We start from the raw sequence: 23,210 nt of genomic DNA, 5'->3' as shown, positions 1-23,210 counted from the left end.
AGATATTGCATTTCATCAACAGGGTGTAACTGTCTCGACACGCTGCTGAAGGATCTGACACATGCTGCAAGACTGACAGTGGCAAATATGCTTTAATTGTTTTGCAATGGAAGCCCATTACAAGCACGGGATCATGCACAAGTCTTGACTAAAGCAATGCATCTAAATGTCCCTGAACTGGTCCTGAGAAATACATCTTCTATAGCATGTACACCACATTAACCTTTACTGTGCATAGTTATTAATATTCATCTAAATGCATACGACTCATTTTATATTAAAAAAATAACTCTCTGTATGATGTGTCATGGACCTCATTATTCCTAAATTAAGCCCAGGAGAACAAGTCTACCTCTGTTGCATTGCTTTCAGCAGAATAGCATAAAAAAGAGCAGTTTAATCTATCATGATTAGGACCGAATGATGTTACAACACAACATCAATGCCACGCATCTGAGGGATTCTCAGCAGTAAAATTAATATTGATTCATATTTTACTTTAACCCATTCATGTCATTAACAATTTATCCATACATTAACCCTGCTGGAGTTGTGGCATAGTAGTTAGCACATGTACATACTGAGCCCTGGGTGCACACATGGGTGATATACAGGACAAACAAACAAACCAACCAACAAATAAATACTCATTTAACAGTAATTTATTACATATTTATAATGAAAATGTAATAAATATAATACGTTACATGTTTTATATATATAAGTCATTTTGAATATTGCATGCTTAAGAAAAATATAGGAATAGAAATACATCTAAAATATAATAAAAACATGATGTAAAAAGATTACGATTTTTTAATATTTAATAATATCGAAACATTGAAATATACATAACAACATACATATTACAGTTATATGACTATACTTATTCAAAATTCTCTACATACATAAATGTATGACAAAACGATTCAATTTGACTGATATTATTTATATAGTAATTTAGAACATTATATTAAAAAAATGTAAAATACATTCATATATAATATTATTTAATATAAATATTTTTTTAACATTTGATGGTAATATTTTGAGTATTTTACATGAAAAATGTATAGACAATAAATATATAATAATATATAAATATGTTTATTAGAATTATATGAAGATGCTAAATATGGTAAAATTAAGAAAACATTTATTTTACATAATATTATTTTGAATATTTCATCCTTTTAATAGTTTTATTTTTTTTAAATCTTGTTACTAACTTATTTTCATGGTATATTTTAGAATAGTAGTACCATCTGACTCCTTCATCTGTATAGAGTTAAAGTGCTCATTTCTGAACATATTGTAAAATAAGCTCTTTGAGCTCTGCGACAGCACAAGCATCTTTGGGTTTATTCAGAGCAGCAGTCAGGGACCATCACAATACAGAGCTCTTCTGAGCGGATTATTAACGTTCTGTTTCCATGGCGTTTCTTTTCATCCCCAGTGTTCTCCTGGGTGAGTCCACGCAGACGGCTCTCTGTAGATGAGCCAGGTTATCAGCAGGACTGAAGCACTAATCCCCGGCCAGAAATGACTGTCTTCCGAGCCTGTTTGTCTGCTTTTTTCCTTCCCTCTCAAGTGGAAAGATCCACTCCACAAGGTCACGCTCAGAAAAGCATTGAGCCGCAGTCTGGAAAATGACATACCTGAAATATGATGAATGGCCGGCCCGACCAGCCAAACAGCAAAAAGCAGATGGTGGTTAATACATAGACAGGGAATGGATGAATAAGAGAGCAGGAGGAGGGAGAGAACCGGAAAAAGGGCGAGAATGGATACCTTAGGGTGCGTGTGTTTACTCAACTCCAGAACATGACACTAGAAACAAGTGCACGGGAGAATTAGCACAACCTTGTTTAAAAATATTTGAATAAATAAAGAAGGCCTACTTAAATTACCTGTGAGAAATATTTGATGTTCTGTGACTGACACTTTGGAGTCACAGCACACAGTCTGAAAGAAAGAACTCAGACAAATTAATGATGGCTCTAACCACCACAGACAGGCATCTTTTTGCCAGTGATTTCTATTTTTGACACATCTGTGAACTTGAAATATCTATATATGTGCACAACAAAGAGTAATCTACACCGATTCCAAAAAAAAAAGAAGAAAAAAAAAAGTCTTATAATAGTGTGGAAAACATAGATATCGTCATTTATGGTTCATACAAATGTTACAAAATGAACATTTGCTGAAAATGTATCCTCAGGCCATCCAAGATATAGATGAGTTTGTTTCTTCGTCTGAACAGATTTGGAGAAATTTAGCATTAACTAAATTAACAGGTGCATCTAAAAAAAAAAATTAATATCATTGGAAAGTTCTTTATTTTTTGTAATTTAATTCAAAGAGCAAGCTTTCTTATATTCTAGATTCATTGCTCACAAACTGAAATATTTCCAGAGTTTTGTTTTGTTTTAATTCTGATGGTTAAGACTTACAGCTTATATTCTAATCAAGCTCAGAATGGAATATTCTAATTTTTGAGATACTGAATTTTTTATTTTCCTAAGCAGTAAGTCGTAACCATCAGAATAAAAAAAAAAAAAATACGTGAAATATTTCAGTTTATGTGCAATGAATCTAGAATATAAGAAATTTTGCTTTTTTAAATTAAATTACAAAAAATAAAGACCTTTTCCATGATATTCAAATTTTTGGAGATGCACCAGTACATCAGTTGCTCACCAATGGATCCTCTGCAGTGAATGGGTGCCGTCAGAATGAGAGTCCAAACAGCTGATAAAAACATCATCATAATCCACAACATGACTCCAGTCCATCAATTAACATTTTGTGAAGTGAAAAGCTGTGTGTTTGCAAGAAACACATCCGTAATTAAGATGTTTTTTTTGTAACTTCAAATGGTTGCTTTTAGCTAAAATATCCATAAATATCCTTTATCCATAATATTGCTTAATCTCATCTTAATCAGGACAGGAATATGCACAGATCAAGCACAGATGCCTTTGAAGCAATGAATTTGTTTCTTACAAACAAGCTTTTCACTTCACGATTAATTGATGGACTGGTGGAGTGGTGTGGATAACTTGTGGTTTATAATGATGTTTTTATCAACTATTCGGACTCTCATCCTGACGGCACCCATTCACAATAGAGGATCCATTGGTGAGCAAGTGATGGCATGCTAAATTTCTACAAATCTGTTCTGATGAAGAAACAAACTCACCTACATCTGAGATGGCCTGAAAGAGAGCAAATGTGGGTGAACTATTCCTTTAAACATCACTAAAGATGTTAGTTTTATAAGATACTAGATGCAGCTTTCAGTCAAAGAGAATGATAAAACCAGCAGAAAAATACAATCGACTTACATCTAAAGATTTTTGTGCAATGATAAGTTTCCATGGATTTTAAAGGTTCTTCATGGAACCACGAATGTCAATTTTCACTGAAATACAGAAACAATCTCAACATTTATGCACTGCCTGACTGCTGAGAACTACTGTATGATTTTCTCGACACACACCATGCAGGAGTATTTGTGAGTTCTGAGAGTTTTGTAGACTCTAATCAAGTGTCAGGAATGATCAGGCTACAGAGAGGGCATGAAAAACTGGTGTGAATTAAATCACAGCAGATCTGTTAGAAATGTCAGTACAGCATCATCCTACACACACTTTCTGCTCGGTGGGAGGAAAACGAAAATACAGCACTGTCTGAAATGAATAGCAATGATGACAACAAACAAGCCAGACTGCCACGAGAAGAAACCTGTAACAAAATGACTTATGACAGTGATACTGATGAAAACTGATGATGCTCTCAACAACAAACCTTGTTTTTCAGATTCGCAACATAGTAAAGTAAGGAGTATATTTTAATTTGGCCTGTATTTGAATAGAAATTTTGGAGCACATGGAGGACTCTTGAGGTAATTGGTTTCTGTGAACTTCACTGAATGTATATGTACTCCCTAGGCCATGTTACAAAACAGATGCAGTGCAATCATCTAAAAAAAAAAGTAGTATGTCATATAGCCCACACCATGCAATAACAAAAATGTCAAATGGTAGCAAGCTATATATTTAGACAGCCATAAACTAAGACTATGATAAAAAACACACACACACACACACAAACACATTTGTATATATTATAAAAAATATGTATATAAGTTGGCTATATTATATATAAACATATTTTTCCTTAAAGGTGTAATGTGTAATATTTACAACAATCTGTTTACGGAAATGCAATATAATATAAATAACTATGTTTTCAGAGGTGTATAAAGACCTTACTTAATGAGCTGTTATGTTTTTATTACCTTAGATTGAGCAATTATCTACATGCACCTCGGGTCCCCTTACACGGAAGTCGCCATCATCATGTTTCTACAGTAGCTCTACAGAGTGCGTTTCATAACTTTGTTCTTGCGACACAATGATGAACTAAGTAAATATAATTCCATAATTTAACTTTGCAAAGATATCTCATTGCTCTCTGCTGTCTTCACCAAGGACATCTTTACCTGTGGCGTCCACCGTAGCTTCTCTAAAGGGAGGGGTGAGCGGGGGACTGAGCCGCTGGTTGCAATTCTCAACCTCACCGCTAGATGCCGCTAAAATCTACACACTCCACCTTTAATATACACACATAGATGTGTGTGTATTTATATAAACATAACAAATATACAAGACACTATAACCATATAGTATGTAAACAAACTTTTACTTTGAATTAGATTAATCGCTCTGCTGAATGCAATGTATATCTTACATTTCTTTAAATAATTATTTTATTTAGGCAACGATGAGTTAAGGCTATCATAAAAAGAAATTCTGTCTTATATATATATATATATATATATATATATATATATATATATATATATATATATATATATATATATATATATATATACACACACATATATATATATATATATATATATATACACACACACACACATATTTAGACTGAATTAAAAATATCTACAGTATACATGTATTTTATATCAAATCTTATAGCCATTTTAACTAATATTTATGATCATCTAAAAAAAGTTTTTAATTTAAGTTTTTAATTTAGTTACCATTTTTATCATAGAAGAATTACATATTACCACTGTTGATATGACATAATCCAATTGAAATGGAAAGTCAAATTAAGCTAAATATCTATATTGTCTCTTTCACAGCAGATGGTTATAATGCTGTTCTGAACAGTGTCTAACTTTACACAAGCTACTCAAAAAACTTCAAGCTGTGTGGAGTTATTATACATAAAAATGCACACAACTATAGTGTCAATACATGAATTACATTTGTATTAATGAATTTAAAAAAAAAACTGCCAAAAATATGAATGCGTTGGATGTGCAGTGAAAACTTATTAATCCTGCTAATTAACTAAAGCTGCCTTCACTAAAAGTAACGTTTAGCAATTTAAAAGCAGTTTAGAGGTATTTTTCTCATCCAAAAGATGTGTTAAGTCTTTATACAATAGATTCGTTTATTTTAGGTAGCCAATGTAAACAGCACTTTAATGTCGGACACACATCATTAGCAGTAAAATAGTGAGTGCAGCAACGTCAGTGAAAGAGCAACAGCGCCCCCTAGAGACCACACTCAGACGTGTCATGCAGAACTCGTGCATTTTATCCTCAATCAGTTTATGACTGCTTTGAATCCATTGATCAAACTCATTTCATATCACAAAAACATGGGTAAAACGGCAGAAGAGAAGAGAAGCATGCAGAGATTTCTGCTTTTTACTTTAGCTTTTTTAGTAATGCCACAAATACCATGGTATTGCAGTGCATATATGTCATTTACATACCAGTGGCCTTCACAGACCTCCTGAGGGGCAGGGGCAAAGTGACGTTGCTGGGGGTTTCAAACGGTAGATATGCACTGCATTATTTTTATTATTATAATTATGTATTGATTTATTTAGCATTTAAATGCAATATTTACTTCGTTCAATAAACTATACTGTGCGTTGGTCAGTAAGATGTCTCTTAGGTGCCTGAAACCTTTAAAAAAGAAAAAATGCAGTGAGAGAAAACTGCTTCAGATTTATTCATATTCAGACTTATACATGTAAAACAGGTTCTTGTCAATGTGCTAGTTGCTTCAAATCAGTTAAGTACAGTTCCTTGACAAGCATTGACTTTTTGTCAGGATCAAGTCTTGGTGTATCACTATGCCTCACTATATGAGTAAACTTCAGTGTAGAGGATTTATCACTTAAAGTGGTTTGCTTACCATCAACTTGAAACTGAAGGAACATCTGCAAATGAAATATTTAAACTTTTTTATGACAAATGGATAAACATCTTGAGTTTTGTCATCTAGAATTTCCTCATTGGATCCATTGCTTTCATATGCCAACAAGAACAGTAATTCAGGTGACAACATTTTGTGGTCATCTCCCAAATTTGTAACTGAGCTATTCTGAATGATTGATTGATTCATCTGGTGCACTCTGAGATTTAGATTGCAAGCCAATTACAACATCATGTTCCACACTTGGATCTTGAATGCAAGGCTTTTGTGAAGAAAAAATAATAATAACGTTTGGATAAGTGGTCAGATTAAATATATTCCACTGTATCAGTAAGAAGGTCCACAGATTAATCAGAAAGAATATTTATTAAAATGTATTTTTGCTCTATGGAAACAGTAATAGTTTATGCCCTGAGTTTGAACGCCAGTACGGACAGATAACACTAATTTGCATAAACCAAAAATAAAATAAAATAAAATAAAAATAGGAACACTTGCAAAATGATTTAAAAATACGGACCATTACCTGGAGTTTGACAATTATTTTTTACTATGTTTAGAAAACATTTGGCCCTTTTTGTTTCAATACATCCTGTTTTCACCACATATCTGATATTTTCATAATTATTTATATACTTTATAAATTTAGACGAATGTTTCCTGCATATAATAATATTAGAATAACAGAATAACAAATAATAGAATAATAATATTAATGCATCCAAGAATGCGCAAAACTGGCGCGTCGCGGCAACATGACGTACATTGTGCGCCGCACCAATAGGATTGCGGCACTATCGGGTCAACCATAGACATATAAATAACTAGACGCCTCATTGGCCGCTCTGAGCCGTTGCTGCGATACGTCAACGCCGCCGCCATGTTAGTGAGGGCAAGACTGCCTTAAAAATGCATGGAAGTAAACGGGGAGCTCCGGTTTTTTCTGAATAAAAACACGATAACGTTCACATTTATCAACCGATTTCAGGTTTGTGATCTACGTGCAGTTAAAAACTTTGCCTCCAGTTATTTAGTTAGGTTTGGAAAATTATTAATTTTCGTAAGGAATTGTGAAAGCTCACATTTGTCTCACTTCTTGATTTCGTTTATTATTTTCGGTTTACAATTCTAATGTTAATTTAGTATAACTGTGACATATGAATGTAATTTAATTTGAATATTCATTTAATTAAATGTATTTGATTTTATTGCCTTGTCTGTGTTCAATCCCAACATTTTTCTCTTTTTTCTCTCTTTCGTGTCTCAGATCAGAACACAGCTCATTCCCTTTGAAATTCTGTGATAAAATCTAAGTAATACATCTTTAAACACTAATAATTTACTATTGTTGAGAAAATTTAATAAAACAAGTAAATACAAATCAAAAAGTGACACACTAGCCTACAGATGAACTCCACAACAAATAATAACACATGTAACTGATGAGGCTATGGATCCAGTGAAAATGAAAATATGAACTGATACAGTGCACAGTAGAAATATAGTAAAAGTGATATGTTATATTAAAAAGTACATGTAGTACAACTTAAAGTAAAGTGAATAATATGAAAAGCGAGTACAACGCTACAATAACATATTCGATATAATAGATTTATAATAGTATAAAATTATTTGTATAATATGAATAATACCATAATAAATAACTGAACAACAATAGGTTAACAATAACTGAACAACAATAGGTTAACAATAGCAAGAAGAATATGTAATATCAAGGGTGGAATAATACAGAATAGACAAAAATGAAGAATAAATTAATAGTAAATTAAAGAGTAAAATAAAAAAAATTGAAATGTAATTTTAAAATACTATTTGTGTAATAATTATTAATCAAATTCAGACACAATATAAAAAAATTGTGGACATGAGTTCCAGATTGTGTTTAATTAATGAGCTCCTTAAGTAAAATATATACATGTATAATATATACATGTACACACACACACATATATATATATATATATATATATATATATGTGTATATATATGTATTGTATATATATATATATATATATATATATGTATATATATATATATATATATATATATGTATATATATATATATATATATATATATGTATATATATATATATATATATATGTATATATATATATATATATATATGTATATATATATATATATATATATATATGTATGTATATATATATATATATGTATATATATATATATATGTATATATATATATATATGTATATATATATATATATATATATATATATATATATATATGTATATATATATATATATATATATGTATATATATATATATATATATATGTATATATATATATATATGTATATATATGTATATATATATATATATATATATATATATATATATATATATATATATATATATATATATATGTTCTATAATGCACATTACACACACTCATGCAGAAGACACACACATTTTGAAACAGTGATTTATTTTTCCATGTATGTTAACACATATAAATGTTTGGGTGTGAGTGTGTAAGGTTTACCTTGCACAACAAAATCTCAAAGTATAGTTGTTTATCACAGACCAGAATATGAGATGCTACCCTCAAAAACTTGATATTAATCAAAATTAATAATAATTATAACAACACCACAATGAGTTTATCATGATATTGCAGCTGGACTCACTGTGAGTTCCTGTGTTTTTCATTTCTAGGCTATTAACATCATGTAGTTTTTGTGTAAAGACACACGCAGTACATTATCAGCATTAAACAGCCTGTGCAAAGCTTTTTAAAAGCAGTCTATAGTATTAGAATATGAGCTGGTCATTCTGTCGATTCATTCAGGGCTGCTCTGGGTTTAGTACAAACACAACACAAGTCTAGGGAGGTATAGTCTTGTCTCCGAGAACAGCTTTCCTCAGCTTTCCTTAAGGCTGTCCTTGTCCTGTTTTTTTGCAAATGGCTAAAAGAGAAGAAAAAAGAATACATAGAATCAGTTCACAGTTTTATGAAAAGCAATGAAATCCTTATAATCAAGTGATGATAAACTTAATCTGTAACACTTTTGAATAACGGTCCATTAGTTAACATTAGTTAACTACTTTAGTTAACATGATCTAAGCAAGAACAATCCTTCTACAGCATTTATTAATCTTAGTTGATGTTCATTTCAACATTTACTAATGCATTATTTAAAACAAAAGCTGTGCTTGTTAACATTAGTTAATGCACTCTGAATTAGCATGAACTAACGATGAAAAACTGTATTTTCATTAACTAACATGAACAAAGATGAATAAATACAGTAATAAATGTATTGTTCATTGTTTGTTCGTGTTAATTAATACATTAACTAACATTAACTAAAGGACTAGTATTCTAAAGTGTTACCACTTCATCTTTGTAAATAAGTAACGGTAGTGAAATTAAAGAGAGAAGCTTTAGCTCCATCATTAATCTAGACAGTCAAAGGGCTCACTCTGTATATTGTGCTCATAACACCATTTAGTTTATTATATAAATGGCAATATAAGTTAAAACGTAATAATAATTAATTTAAACTCTGAGTTCTTATGAAGTCTCAGCCTTCACTGCTAACTACGCTAGCGATATTATTAATCGTCTGACACTGGTGGTTAATTAAGCTGTCAACATAAAGTTAAAAATGACCAAAAACATCGAGAAAGAACAGCTGAGTCTTACCTGTGAAAGATAACACCCCGAGATCTGTTTTTACTATCGTGTGACGGTTTGTAGGTGTCCAATCTGTCGATGAGTCAGATATGTTTTCTTCTGTCCTGATGTGAGAGCATAGACAGTAAAAGAAATGGACACAGCGACCCCATTGGAACTCAATTGAGACGAATGAAGCCCAGTTTTAGCGTTTTTTAGCACTTCCGTTTCTGACGCGCAGACTCAAACGAAGCTTGACGACGTCAGCAACCTGTCTGCCAGATGTAAATCTTCTAGTAGCTGTGCGTGCAAACTGCCATCGTTAATCTTGCAGAGACGGCGAGCTTGAGCGGGGAGTTCTTTGTCGTGAGTGAGCAGGAGTAAGTAATCTGATTAATTATTTTGTATAGTATTTTAAAATGTAACGCCCGTACGCCATATTAAGTTAATTGCCTGCGAGCTTCTCCTCCTGTCTGTACGGTAATGCGACAGAGAGCCGAGTGGTTATGACGCAATCGTTAGCCTATTTTTTACAAAAACTGTTTATACGGGGCCATAATGTAACATAGAAGGTAATGGAGCCCTTTATACATTGTCGTGTATCTTTAGAAATAAATAATGGACAAACAGAGTCTTTAAACGCCTCAGATGTAAAGTTATTCGCTGTCAAAGTGACGCCAAAATGAATGGGAGTCAATGGGAATGCTAACGCAAGTGAAGTTCTGCTAAAAGATGGCAGCCCCCACCCGACTTCAACTTCCGGTCGAGTTCCTTGCCCCTTGTGTGAGAGTTATGACAGTTGCCCGCTCCAATATGGCGGCGACGTTGACGTGCGGTCGAGCGGCCAATGAGGCGTCTAGTTATTTATATGTCTATGGGGTCAACAACATGCGGGGTTCAATGTCACAGATGCGCGTGATGCGCAGCTTTGAGCTTTCATTAATGTAGATCTCGTGGTCAAGAACCGTGTTATTTGAGGTTAGTTTGAGTTCAGATTATCTATAGATGTGTAGCCAATAATCTGCATGTGTTTAATTTATCACGACAGTAAACGAGTAACATTACATTTCTCTGCCACAGCATTGAGCAATAGTACGTTATGTGATGCATTTAACCAAGGTTCAAATGTGCATTTACAGAGTTATTTCCAGTAAATTATATTAGAGTTACGCGAAGAAAATTTCTGATCATAATATACTTATATAACCACGTGAAATTGCTACATTGATGGCTATCTAGTCATTTAAACCAAGGAAATATCAGATTTTTAACACGTTTTTCTAGTAAATTTTCAACTAAAAACATTTTATCTGTTGAAAATTGCTTATTGTGTTTACAGTCTCTATAAAATTACTTCATTGGAATGCATATTATAAATAATTTATAACATTTTAAAGTTTTTTAAAGGGCTTGAAACCCTATTATATTTTTTATTTAACATGCACTATATAATATTAATATATTATTTATAATATGCATATATAATGCATATATTGTAAATGCAACAGTATTGCATTAAAAAAAATGAATTGGTGAGGTTTGGATTTACTATTTTTATTGCATATTATATGATTTCAGGCTTCAAGCGTGTTGGTCATCATGGCAGCGTGTGGAGGATGTCGGTTCTTTGTCCTGACTTTAAGAACACTCTATGGAACATCAAGATCTGCAGCACACTGTGCTCTGCCTTTAACTAAGCACAGGACTTTGTCCACCTCACTGAGAACTTTCTCTCTAGACCCATTCCCCTCCGGGTCAAGGAAGACCCCGGCTCAGGTGGGCAAACCAGAGCGAATTTCTCCATCCTCAGGAGGCGTTCAGAGGAACCTCTCTGCTGTCGCCGTGCCCCTGCAGGGACAGTTTTGCCCCCTCTGCCGGTATGATCCTTTAGATTTGGGTGATGTGGAGGAGAACACACAGAAAGCACTGGCCTGTAAACACCTGAGACGGTTCATAGTAGACCCTTCCCTCGCAAGAATCGTGACTGACCACCTCGCTGGAGACATTGATGATGGGAAAGCTGTTATATTTGAGTGTAACCCAGGTGTGTGTTGCTCAACCAATAATTAAATGCTGTCAGTATTTGTAAATATATTAATTTTGGTTTTGTCTCTTGTCCGCAGGTCCTGGGGTGTTGACACGCGCTCTGCTGAACCGTGGGGCTCAAAGAATAGTTGCTCTGGAAAGTGATACAAATTTCCTTCCTGAGCTGAAGGTAGACGTCTGAAATGATCTCATCTCATTCTGCTCCCTCTCAGCTTTTATTTCCCTAATAAATAACCTAGAGGTGTGCAATATGGCAAAAATATCAAGGCACAATATTTCTCAGGCAGGATGACAATCCACTGTCTTATTCTTTATTCTTTTTTTTAATGTTGGTTTTTAGACTATTTTGCAAGTTAATCAACTTATTTTCCTATTAAATTCCCTATTTCCCCTACTGAATTAAGTAAATAAATTTTGGATTGTTATTAGAACTACATCAGTTATTCAGAACTCACCCTGATGCCGTCTAAGATGAGTTTGTTCTTCATCAGAACGGATTTGGAGAAATGCATTACATCACTTTCTCACCGATGGATCCTCTGCAGTGAATGGGTGCCGTCAGAATGAGAGTCCAAACAGCTGATAAAAACATCATCATAATCTGCGCAACCCCAGTCCATTAGTTAACATCTCAGGAATTAAAAAGCTTCATGTTTATTTAAATAAGAACCTTAACTTCAAACTGTTGCATCCACTTAAAATAGTCAACTGTCCGTAATATTGCTTTCTCCAGTGAAAAAAGTAATCTCATCTAAATCAGGAAAGAAATATTTATTCACAGATTAAGTGTTGTTTACTAGACGAAGCATTATAATGGATTATGAATTGGTATTTTGACCAGAAGAGATGGTTTAAAAACATCTTAACGATGGCTCTGCAGCTTTTCATTTCGCAAGACATTGTTTTTAAAAGCTATTTGAACTCTCATTCTGACGGCACCCATTCACTACAGAGGATCCATTGGTGAATTAATTTACGTAATGCTAAACCAATCTAATACTACCGTAATGCTAAACCAAAAAAATAAACCAAGACCCACATCCAGCTGCTCCTCCTCCCAGCTGTTTACTTTTATTTGATTACGAAGAACATCAATGTCAATGTAACCGCGATGGATATGAATCAAAAACAGCACACCTCTAAAATAACCTTTGATCTTAAAGGACCTGGAGCACAAACTGGAAGGGCAGCTGGATGTGGTTCATTGTGACTTCTTTAAACTGGATCCCATCGGCCAGGGCAGCATGAAACCTCCGGCCATGTACTCCGAGAAGCTCTTTTCTGACCTTGCCATCTCCGAGGTTCCTTGGTCAGCAGGTTAGTGGCCTAAACATTCAGAGTATTGTGAAAGGGCAGAAAGAAGGAAAATAACATGAGAATGAGGAAACAATCCTTTTAATCAAGGAATAAATGTGTGATTTAAACGTTTTTTGATTTCTTCCCATTTCTTGAACAGATGTCCCAGTCAAAATTGTGGGCATCTTCTCACAAAGGAATGAGAAGAACATACTGTGGAAGCTGATTTACAACCTGTTTGAACGCCGCTCCATTTTCCAGTACGGACGTGTGGAGCTGATCATGTTTATCAGCCAGAAAGAATACACTGTGAGTTTGCATATCTCCATCTACGATATATAAGTAGCAGTGGTTTGAGCTTTCAAGCTGGATCCAAGTATGAATTAGGATATATTTCTCTTTCAGAAACTAGTGACCCGTCCAAGAGATTATAAGAACTACCAGGCTTTCAGTGTCCTCTGGCAGATGGCCTGTGATATTGAGTTACTGCATGAGGTGAGACATTTTAATCATTATTAATGCACTATTGTTACCTTTTTCTGGGAATAATTATCAATTAATGATTGGTGTGTTTGTGCATGAACTGTATTTGTGCATTTCTGCTTTTTCATTACCAGGAGCCATTGTCATCATTTCTAACTGTAACCAAGAAGACTGGAAGGCCCTCCTCAAAGGAGACTGTAAGTATTGGCAAACAGGTACTATCACTATTGTATTAGTGGTTTAGGAGAAGCACTGTGTCATCACATCCTTCTTTCTAATGAATTTGATTGTAAGTCTTCTTAATCAATAACTTGAAACCATTAGTAAAAATTAGTCTGAATTGATCAATGAGTCACTGGTCTGAGCCAGACTGAATGAACGTAGATTTATCTCTCACTCACTTAATTACAGGTTATGTTCGCTATCAAAACATGAGCTGAGAAACTCCCAAGTTTTTCATTTACACGTTTTTTTTTTCTCCCCAGCAATCCCAGAGTGATAACCTTTGCTTAGTGCGGATAACTCCACGTGAGGACTTGTTTAACTCTCACCTGACTCCCTTGAACGGCAGCACTCTGGTTATGATGGTGAAACAATGCCTCGCCAAAAGGAAAAGCAGACTGATAGAACAAATTAAGTAAGTTTATGAACTCTGGCCTCTATTTCGATACAGACTAGAGTTTCTGATGCTCTAAACCTATAGAAAGGCGGCTGTGTCCATACTTTCCTTTTGTATTCTGTGTTTTCAAAGCTCATGGAGTCCCGGCAGTGGATCAGAACTCATTTCAAAGCTGGGCTTCCTTGACGACACAATGACAGGCGATGTTTATCCTGGTGAGTTCAAGCGTCTGTTTGAGCTAATGGAGCAGTCCGGAAACTTCACTCAGAGCTGGCTTTATGAAGAGACGCTGGAAACCACAAACACTGGTCACGCATAACACAGCCATGTACAGACATGCAGAGCTAATCATGGATGGAGAACAAAAGACATTGTTTTATATGGAAGAGACAGCTAAAGAATTGCTTAAAGAAACTCAAATCCTTAATTATGACTAAAAGCCTATTTAGACTGTCTTGTCTTTACATTGTGTTTGGTCATAAAATGTGGACTGGAGGAGCTGGTTTCATCAGTGCTCGTTTTGATTGTCGGTGACTGCTAGTTGGATACCTTTTGGACGAGTTTGAAGATGTTTTACAGCATCAAAAATAAAGATACCGTCACATTTTCAGAGAGCTATTGTTGCCATGCTGAAGCCATGAAGACACTAACCATTAAGTGTGTACTACAAGTACACCAAACACCCGCTTGATCTCTGACAGTAAGTAGGAAATATAACATTTGAAAATTACAGGAATAAAAACTATTTGTAATTCTAATGATTACATTACCAAACCCATTAACGATGAATTTTTGACTGTTTCCTTGTTTTTGTCTTTTTTTTTTTTTTTATGTGTGTTGTATTTAAATATATGAATTTTTAATAAACAACAAATAAATTACTACATGAATGTAAGAATTGCTTGGTTTAAAAAAAAAGGAGAAAATAGTCATGCACTTAGTATCTATCTATCTATCTATCTGTCTGTCTATCTATCTATCTATCTATCTATCTATCTATCTATCTATCTATCTATCCATCTATCTCTCTGTGTGTCTATCTATTTATCCATCTATCCATCTATCTATCAGAATATTATGAAGAACCAAACCTGTAGAAAGAAAGAAATGTAATCAAAGGGGAGTAAATGACTTGCTAAAATAGATGCAACTGTTTCAATAAATTTAATTTAGTTCAGAATTGTCCTTACTTTTCCCTCATTATTTTCTTTTTCTTTTGTTTTTTCATTATTTTTATTTATATTTTTCACAGATTATGTTATGAAATTTATATAATGTATGTACGTATTATCTCATCCACAAGGTGGCGTAGAGTACTAATATAATGATCAATGATCTCCTACAGATTTACAAATACTACTATGACAAGACTTGGTTGATGAATAGACATGTATATATGTATGTATAAACTAATTATTTTATATTTAGGTATATTTTATATTTATTTTATATTTAGGTTCATATACAATACACTTAATATTCATGAGATACAGTCCTTGAGCTGAAGTACCCGGATAGTGGCGGGAGGGAGGAGTTGCGCAGGCGGCTGAAGAACCCGGATGAGTGACAGGAAAGAGCTGCGCAGACGTGCAGCAGGAACACAAACACACATCAGCCGACAGTCAAGAGCGCGGTTGCCTGTTCATCCGAATTTAACCACCTGCCCTATCGATCTGTAAGTGCTCCTGCCTCTTATTTTGAAAACATTATTCATGAAAGATAATATCCGCGTTTAAAAAGCAAAATGAAATGTGCACTTTGTTGCAATAAATGCTTGCTTCACTTATGATGCTATGCATGTTAGCGATTGAATTAATGACAGCTCTCTCTGCACTATCCGCACCACCGGCACCTAATGTGATAACACTTCTGATAGCATTTTACACAAATATGATGTGAGAAATGATGAAAGCGGCTCTTATAGAGCTTTACACTGCTTTTATAAATAAATGTGACTGATTTTTTTTTTTATGCACGTAGAATCGTGTGTGTGTCCGACCTATAGCTTATATGTGATGATGGACACACTGTATTACATAATATCAACATCTTTTATTTATCCAGCTGCAGAACGACCTGTGTTGGTCTCTCTTAGTTTATAAGCATCATGTTGTGATAGAAGATAATCTTTAAAAGTGAATGGTTTCTTAAGTTTAAATAATTATTTCAAGTCGTCATGTGTCAAAACAGAATGATGAGTTTTGTCTGGTTTGTTTTGCTTCCCTGAGCGAGAGATATGCATATGCAAATGTTGTTTATGTGTTAAATAACTTTCTTTGTGCTCCATATACAGGGAAATAGGTCACGATTAGGCTAGGAAAGGAATGTCATTTCAATGCATTGACTCACCATAGAGGTCACAACCCCTCCCAAAGGTCATATTTTGAGTTTACTGTTTCTAGTCTGGACTTTTCTGATATTATCATTAATTATTATTAAATAATAAGCTATAATATAGAGTCACTTGGCCATTATCATACAAGAAACCATTTCGAGGTGATGCATCATGATCCTGAACACCATGACAGGAGTTTGTTTTGTCATAATGACAGCAGCCCTAAACAGAAAATACTGCCTCAGAAGTTTAAGTTAGTAAAATGTACCATTTATGCACAAACATGTACACTGTAGGTAATGATAAGTACCTTTAAGACAAATATGCACTCTTTAGGGGAAGATAAGGTATAAATGTGTACCAACATAACAGCTTTTGTATCTTTTTTTTCCTAAAAGTATAGAATGCAACAGTCCACTTTTTTCCATATCATTGGTTCCGTATGATTTTCAAAAATGAGTCTTAGTTTAAAAGTTATAAACCTTGAACCAAACTAACCCCCACGAGGTAAATCACAACATTACAAACATTAATTTGAAGCAAAAAAAAGTATTTGAAAGTCAGACTGAAAACAAAAGGTACAATGTGAACTTAATGGCTTTAAATTGATGAGGAAAATAATTACAATCCCATAAAACATTGCGAATGGCATAATCAAAATTAGTTTTTTAAAATACAAAATACGCTTACAAATATGTATCTCATAATCATTGCTTCATGTGAATGGGTAGGCCATTAAACATTCTTTTGGCTGATTTATGTGTCCGTTTATGTTCTCTGATTGGTGGATGTTTCTATGCAGATTCATGTGTAATGTAGTTTTCACCAAACAGTTATATATATATATATATAAAAAAGTTAGTTGAAATAAGAAAATAAATAAAATTAGTTGAAATAACACAGACTAATGGCTTTAACAAAAGCATATACCATCAGTTAACAACCTCATATCTCACAATAGGTCTGTCATTAAAGATTTATAAATGATCGTTAAAAATCAATTCACTTATACAGAAAATTATTTTTTTATTTTTAAATCCGGAGCTCAAGTGCTGCACTCTATTGCCGAGACTAACCAATTAGAATACAAACAAATTATTCCATAGAGCAAAAGTATATTTAAATATATATATAAAACATTCAGAAGGAAGTTTCAGTTTTACTTCAGTTTAGAATAGAGGAAGTCAGAATAGAGGACTGATGTTAATTTCACAGATGGTTCTGATGAACGCTGTGTGCGTACGGGACACATTTGTTTCTAGCTACTCCAGTCATGCTTGTTTTTCAGGATGAATAAACCCATCTCTCATCTATCTCTCTCTCTCTCTCTCTCTCTCATTCACCCCTCAGGCTTTAATGTTGTTAAAGGAGCTAATGAGAGAGTGCAGCTGCCTTTGATTATTAATGAGCTCTCTCTTAAAAGAGGATGAAGGAGCATAGCAGCTCACATACCCAAATTTGTGCTTGCCACAATGTGACTGACCTCATGTTATTGTGGCTGTACCCTTTAAAGTCTCAACTATTAACATAAAGATCTTCTGGTGAGCTTTTTTGCATTTGGATTTTGAAATGTAAGCGGTCACAAACCCGAGACAATAGCTAGTTGTTATCGCTTCTAGTCACTCAGAATTGATAGAAAGCCCACATTCTCGTTGATTTGGTTTGGATGTGCGTAGGTGGTCACACACCGCAGGCACAGATCCAGTGGTCCTCGGCTCACTGAGTCACTGTGTTATCAGAAAAGCCAATGAACGCCTGAGGTCTGCTGTGAGTCAGTCTACACTTCTAGAGCCAAATAACATCAGGATCAGGTCCTCTTCACAAACAGCCAAGTTCTTTCTGTCTGTAGCGCCCTGGTAAATAATGAGTAATTGGTTCATCTTGTGAATTGCAACATAATGGCATTTCTAATGTATATATGCAAGACATGGCACGTTTAATTATAGGCTATATCACATTTTATCCACAATAGTAATTCAAAGTACTTAAAAAATATAAAAGATGAAAAATAAATCCAAATACTACATTAAAAAGTAAAAAATAAATAAATAAATAAATAAAAAGAATGTGAGCTAAAAAAATGGTACTGTGTTTGTGGTTTTTAGTCCATGTCTATTAGCTTGTTAGTCATCTATAAAACTTAACTTATATTATTTAAGACTCGTATTGCAGTAGTTACATACATTCGTTTGTGGCCAGCTCTTAACATTTCCTTTATTTCCTGTCTTTGATATATATTTGGCAAAGAAAAGGTTAAAAAGCAGAAATTGAAATGTCTTTAGAATTGTAATTTACTTACATTATTTATCAGCCAAAGCCTTATAATATAACTTTAAATCTCTAATTCTCATTACTCTGACCTGAAAACAATTAACACAAATTGACAGTAATTTCAATATTTGAGTGATTTGAGTATTTTAGTGGATTATATAATAGTAATTATAATCATTTAGTTTTAAAACAAACAAAACAAAAAGTAGCAAATTAAGATTTTTGGAGTGTTTTACAAAAAAATAAAAAACATTGCAGTCAGTTTCAAAACTGCAGTTTTAAATCAGTGTTACTTGGTTTTTTTATTTATTATTATTTGTAAAAATGTAATAAAAATGTACAATTGCTTCAAAAGAAGTCCTATAATAAGGGTAGTATTTTATTAATTATTCAGTTTTCATTTAGGGTTTTAGATTGTTTTAGTAATTTTGTCTTGCGTTTTTATCATCTTTACATATTTCTATTTATCTTGAAGTACTTCAACTTCAACTTTATATTTCAGTTAGTTGCCAACATTTATTTATTTAAATTTTACCTCTTTTTTTTTAATACCCAGTATTTTTATATTTGTTGTTGTTTCAGCTTTTTTAACAGGAATAGTATTTTACATTTTTAGTTTTTAGACAGTAATGACATTGGATTCAGCTTAGTTTGTTCACTTAATGCACATTGAACTGCCTTAAGCGTTGTCATCATACGCAGTGACCTATAAGTGTTGTAGTATTTATTCATTCATTCAGTCTGCAGCTCCAGAATCCCCCTGAGCAGATGAAAAACAAACAGCAAGTCTGCGTTAAGATCTGTAAGATGCTGGATGATATTGCGTAGCTCTGTCATGAGACAGAATGGTAATAAGCATGATGCTTTTTCTTTTATAAAAACCCAGTGGGGACTATTATGGAAAATCTCTATGGTGTACGAATTCACTATTCAGGGGAACCAAACAATCAGTGTGTGAGTGAGTGTGAGAGAGAGAGAGAGCATATAGACTTAAGAGCAATTTCCTAATTCAGTATATTACAGCTTACACAGGGCAGCAGTTTTGGTGATATAATGTATAATTGTATTCCTTAAAATGTGTAATTTTTACAATGTATATTATACATTTTAAAATACATTACTTTTAAATTATAATATTTAGCATATGCATTCATTTATATATATGACCGTTAATGAAACCTTTTCTTTTTTTGAAAGAGTCTCTAATGATATCATGTGAAATGATACCAGAGCTGTACAGCTAAACAAAACATTAGCTAAAATCTATTTTGCCTTTGGCCTCTGATTACTACAAGCTATAAACAAATGCAAAAATTTCTAAACAGACAAAGGGACCAAATCTCAAGTGTTTTGATTCATGCACTGCTCTCAGATAGCCTGAAGTAAGATCATGGGTAAACTATGAGTCAGTTCTCTTAAAGGCCAACGAGCTCTTTACTTTTCATGATGGATCACGACCATTAACGTGTCCCACTGATTTGTTCTCCCAGCGTCGTCGAGTGGCTGCGAAGTCTGCAGGGGTTCGAGTTTATCTTCATGCTCTCGGTCAGCAGGATCTCATGGATGACGGACAGTGGCAGAGCGATGGGCCCAGTGAGGCGGGGAGGAGTAACTGACCCCCGAGCTCCTAAATGACTCTGACTCTAGCTGCAGCCCGGTTGAGAACCTGAACCGACTGGTGGAGGAAGCGGAGGAGGTCGAACAGGGGCCCCGTGGTGGACAGAGGCCCCTCCGACAGGAAAACACTAACAACAATGGTGATGACCGAAGACTATGACAGCTCCAAGGTGGAGGATGAAGAAGATGAGGAGGAGGAAGAGGTGGATAGTAGCAGTAGAGCCTACTCTCCAGAGCTGGAGGGACACATCCGAGACTCACCAGCACCCAGGCCCCAGTCCCACAGGTAACAGACCAATATCTGAGTTCCAGACCACGGTTTGAGAAACAACCTGCAGCATTAGCATAGATTAAGCCTTTGTTACTCATATCTGTGTGTGGTTTAGCTATTTACTTCGCATTTCTGGAAAATTTCATGGACAAAACAACAAGATGTCAAAATGTTCCCCATTCACAAGGACCCCACAAAACAACAAAAATTTTGTATTATGTGACTTTTACAAATAATCAGTTTTGATTGATGATAACAGTATCGCTTTCAAAACTTGCATTTTTTCATGTAAATGAACAGCCATAAACCATAAAAGATTTCCATCTTTAGTCGAAACAGTGTAATGTAAACAAACCCCTTAAAACTATTTTTAACAATTGTAAATTGAAATAAAGATAAATAAATAAAATATTAAGTGCTTAACATTCAGGTTAACTAACAAATAAATGAATAAATAATGGAAAATAGAAAATAGATTAATTAGAGGGAAATGGTTTTCGTTTAAGATTTATTTCAGCTTATATAATTTCAGAATTAGAAATGAAATAAAATAAAAAAATAAGTTGAAGTGCTAAAATTACTAATTCCAAAACTGGCAATAAAAATAGATTACAGCTAAATAGAAATAATTAAAAAATAAATAAAAACAAAAATGACTAAAACCTGAACTAAAATGAAAATTAAAATTGAGAATATATAAAAAATATATAATTACAAATTTTAATATTATATAGTATTGAATAACACGGAATCTATATTTTGTACCCAACCCAAAATATGAATTTATTTAGCTTTCATACAGCAAAATTCTGTTGTTATGATGTGCCATGTGCCATGACTAAACAAATTAATAAATAAAAAAACAGGTCCTATAGGGTACATCAAGGGAGAAAACAGCTAATACACACACACACATGCACACACACACACACACACAATTATTAAAAAATAACTTGACTTAATTAACTAACTGGAAATCTTTAAAAAAGTAAAGATATTCAGAATATTAAAACAAAAAGAAGTGTAAAATGGCACTAAAAACACTAAACTAATAATACAGTTAGAATAAGAGTCTAATTAGAATAATTAAGTCACATACAGTTAGAGTGTCAGTGCCCACCCACTTTTCAAAGAGGATGTGTTATTTGTGTTTATCAGTGTCAGAGCGGGGCTTGTGAGTCCTGAAGGGACGCCTCACGCTGATGCTGGATCTCCCCAGGGCTTCGCTCGCTCCCTGCTGGCGTCTCTGCAGGAGCTGGAGGAGCAGGGAGAACACCCTCTTCTGCCACAGTGCCTCCATCAGGTCTCGTACTCCTGTTCTACATCAGCTCCTCTGAGTGTGTGTGTGTTGTGTCTGCTCCAAATTACTAAATGAGGTGTTTAAATCGAAAGGAAATGTGAGAGATTGTGTGAGAAAACTAAATGTCTCATCATTCATTTGCAAACACTTGTCTGCTACTAATAGACTTTCAAACTAAAAATAAAGCATACGGCAAAAACAGTAATATTATGAAACATTATTACAATTGAAGTGGCTGTTGAGTATATTTTAAAATGCAATTTTATTTCTGATGCAAAGCGGAATTTTCAGCATCACTACTCCAGTTTTCAGTGTCACATGATCCTTCAAAAATCATTCGAATATACTGATTTTATTTAATGCGTACCCTAACACTTTTGAACGGTAGTGTACTTTATCTTTAGCTAGCAAAACAATGAAAAATGTTTTTCTGCAATATACATTTGACAAAAATATGTTAAAAAAAAAACCTCGATTTTGAAAATGATGTGTGACCTAGTAACAGTTTTTGTGGGCATCTGTTCGTTGCCAGTAGATGGTGCAAACCTCTTATAACTTCAGTCTGCTTCGCTATTGTGTGTGTGCCAGAACAAGAGATGAATTCTCCTGTGCTGTTCCACATTGTTCATTAATAAGCTCATGTTAGTCTGTTGTTGCTGCTGGCCCGTGCTGATAACACTGACTGATAGCGGTACATGATGAATCTGATAGGAAGCCGGCACCTTAAAAGGTTTATTTGAGCTTGACGTTATTCAACATCTTTTACAAGAACATCTTTTGCTCAGCTGGTTTAGTTTCATCCTGGGGAGAGATTTATGTGAAGCTACAAGACGACTCTGCTGGAACTGCTCTCATTTATCCCCCTGTGGATTTTGTTCTTAAAAGAGGTTTTAAAGGCAACAAATTGGATAACTGGATTTTCTTTTGACTTTTTAAGTGCTCTGTGTAAACTCAAACATGAACAACAAAGCCCCTTCCTCAGCTCACCCAGACCATTTATTAAAAGTAAGCTGCAAAAAGCAGGTCAGAAATAGTCATAT

At 34.0% G+C, this 23,210-nt stretch overlaps 1 protein-coding gene across 2 annotated transcripts; it reads left to right on the top strand.

Moving 5' to 3' along the window:
* Positions 1-10,809: 10,809 nt before the first annotated feature.
* Positions 10,810-15,554, top strand: LOC113117646 (dimethyladenosine transferase 2, mitochondrial-like). 2 transcript variants are annotated; one of them, XM_026286456.1, is made up of 9 exons: positions 10,810-10,910; positions 11,511-11,976; positions 12,056-12,147; positions 13,142-13,295; positions 13,435-13,583; positions 13,680-13,769; positions 13,892-13,954; positions 14,243-14,394; positions 14,509-15,554. In XM_026286456.1, exons 2-9 carry the CDS (start codon positions 11,532-11,534, stop codon positions 14,693-14,695), a joined length of 1,332 nt encoding a protein of 443 aa, XP_026142241.1. In that variant the 5' UTR covers positions 10,810-10,910; positions 11,511-11,531; the 3' UTR covers positions 14,696-15,554. The 2 variants fall into 2 exon arrangements, with proteins under 2 accessions (XP_026142241.1, XP_026142242.1); XM_026286457.1 differs by having other exon boundaries at positions 14,252-14,394; positions 14,509-14,767.
* The last annotated feature ends 7,656 nt before the right edge of the window (positions 15,555-23,210 follow it).

The sequence above is a fragment of the Carassius auratus genome, chromosome 17 (genome assembly GCF_003368295.1).
Source record: "Carassius auratus strain Wakin chromosome 17, ASM336829v1, whole genome shotgun sequence".
Classification (NCBI taxonomy): Eukaryota; Metazoa; Chordata; class Actinopteri; order Cypriniformes; family Cyprinidae; genus Carassius; species Carassius auratus.
The sequence above is the reverse complement of the archived record's forward strand: the minus strand, read 5'-3'. Positions and strand labels throughout refer to the sequence as shown.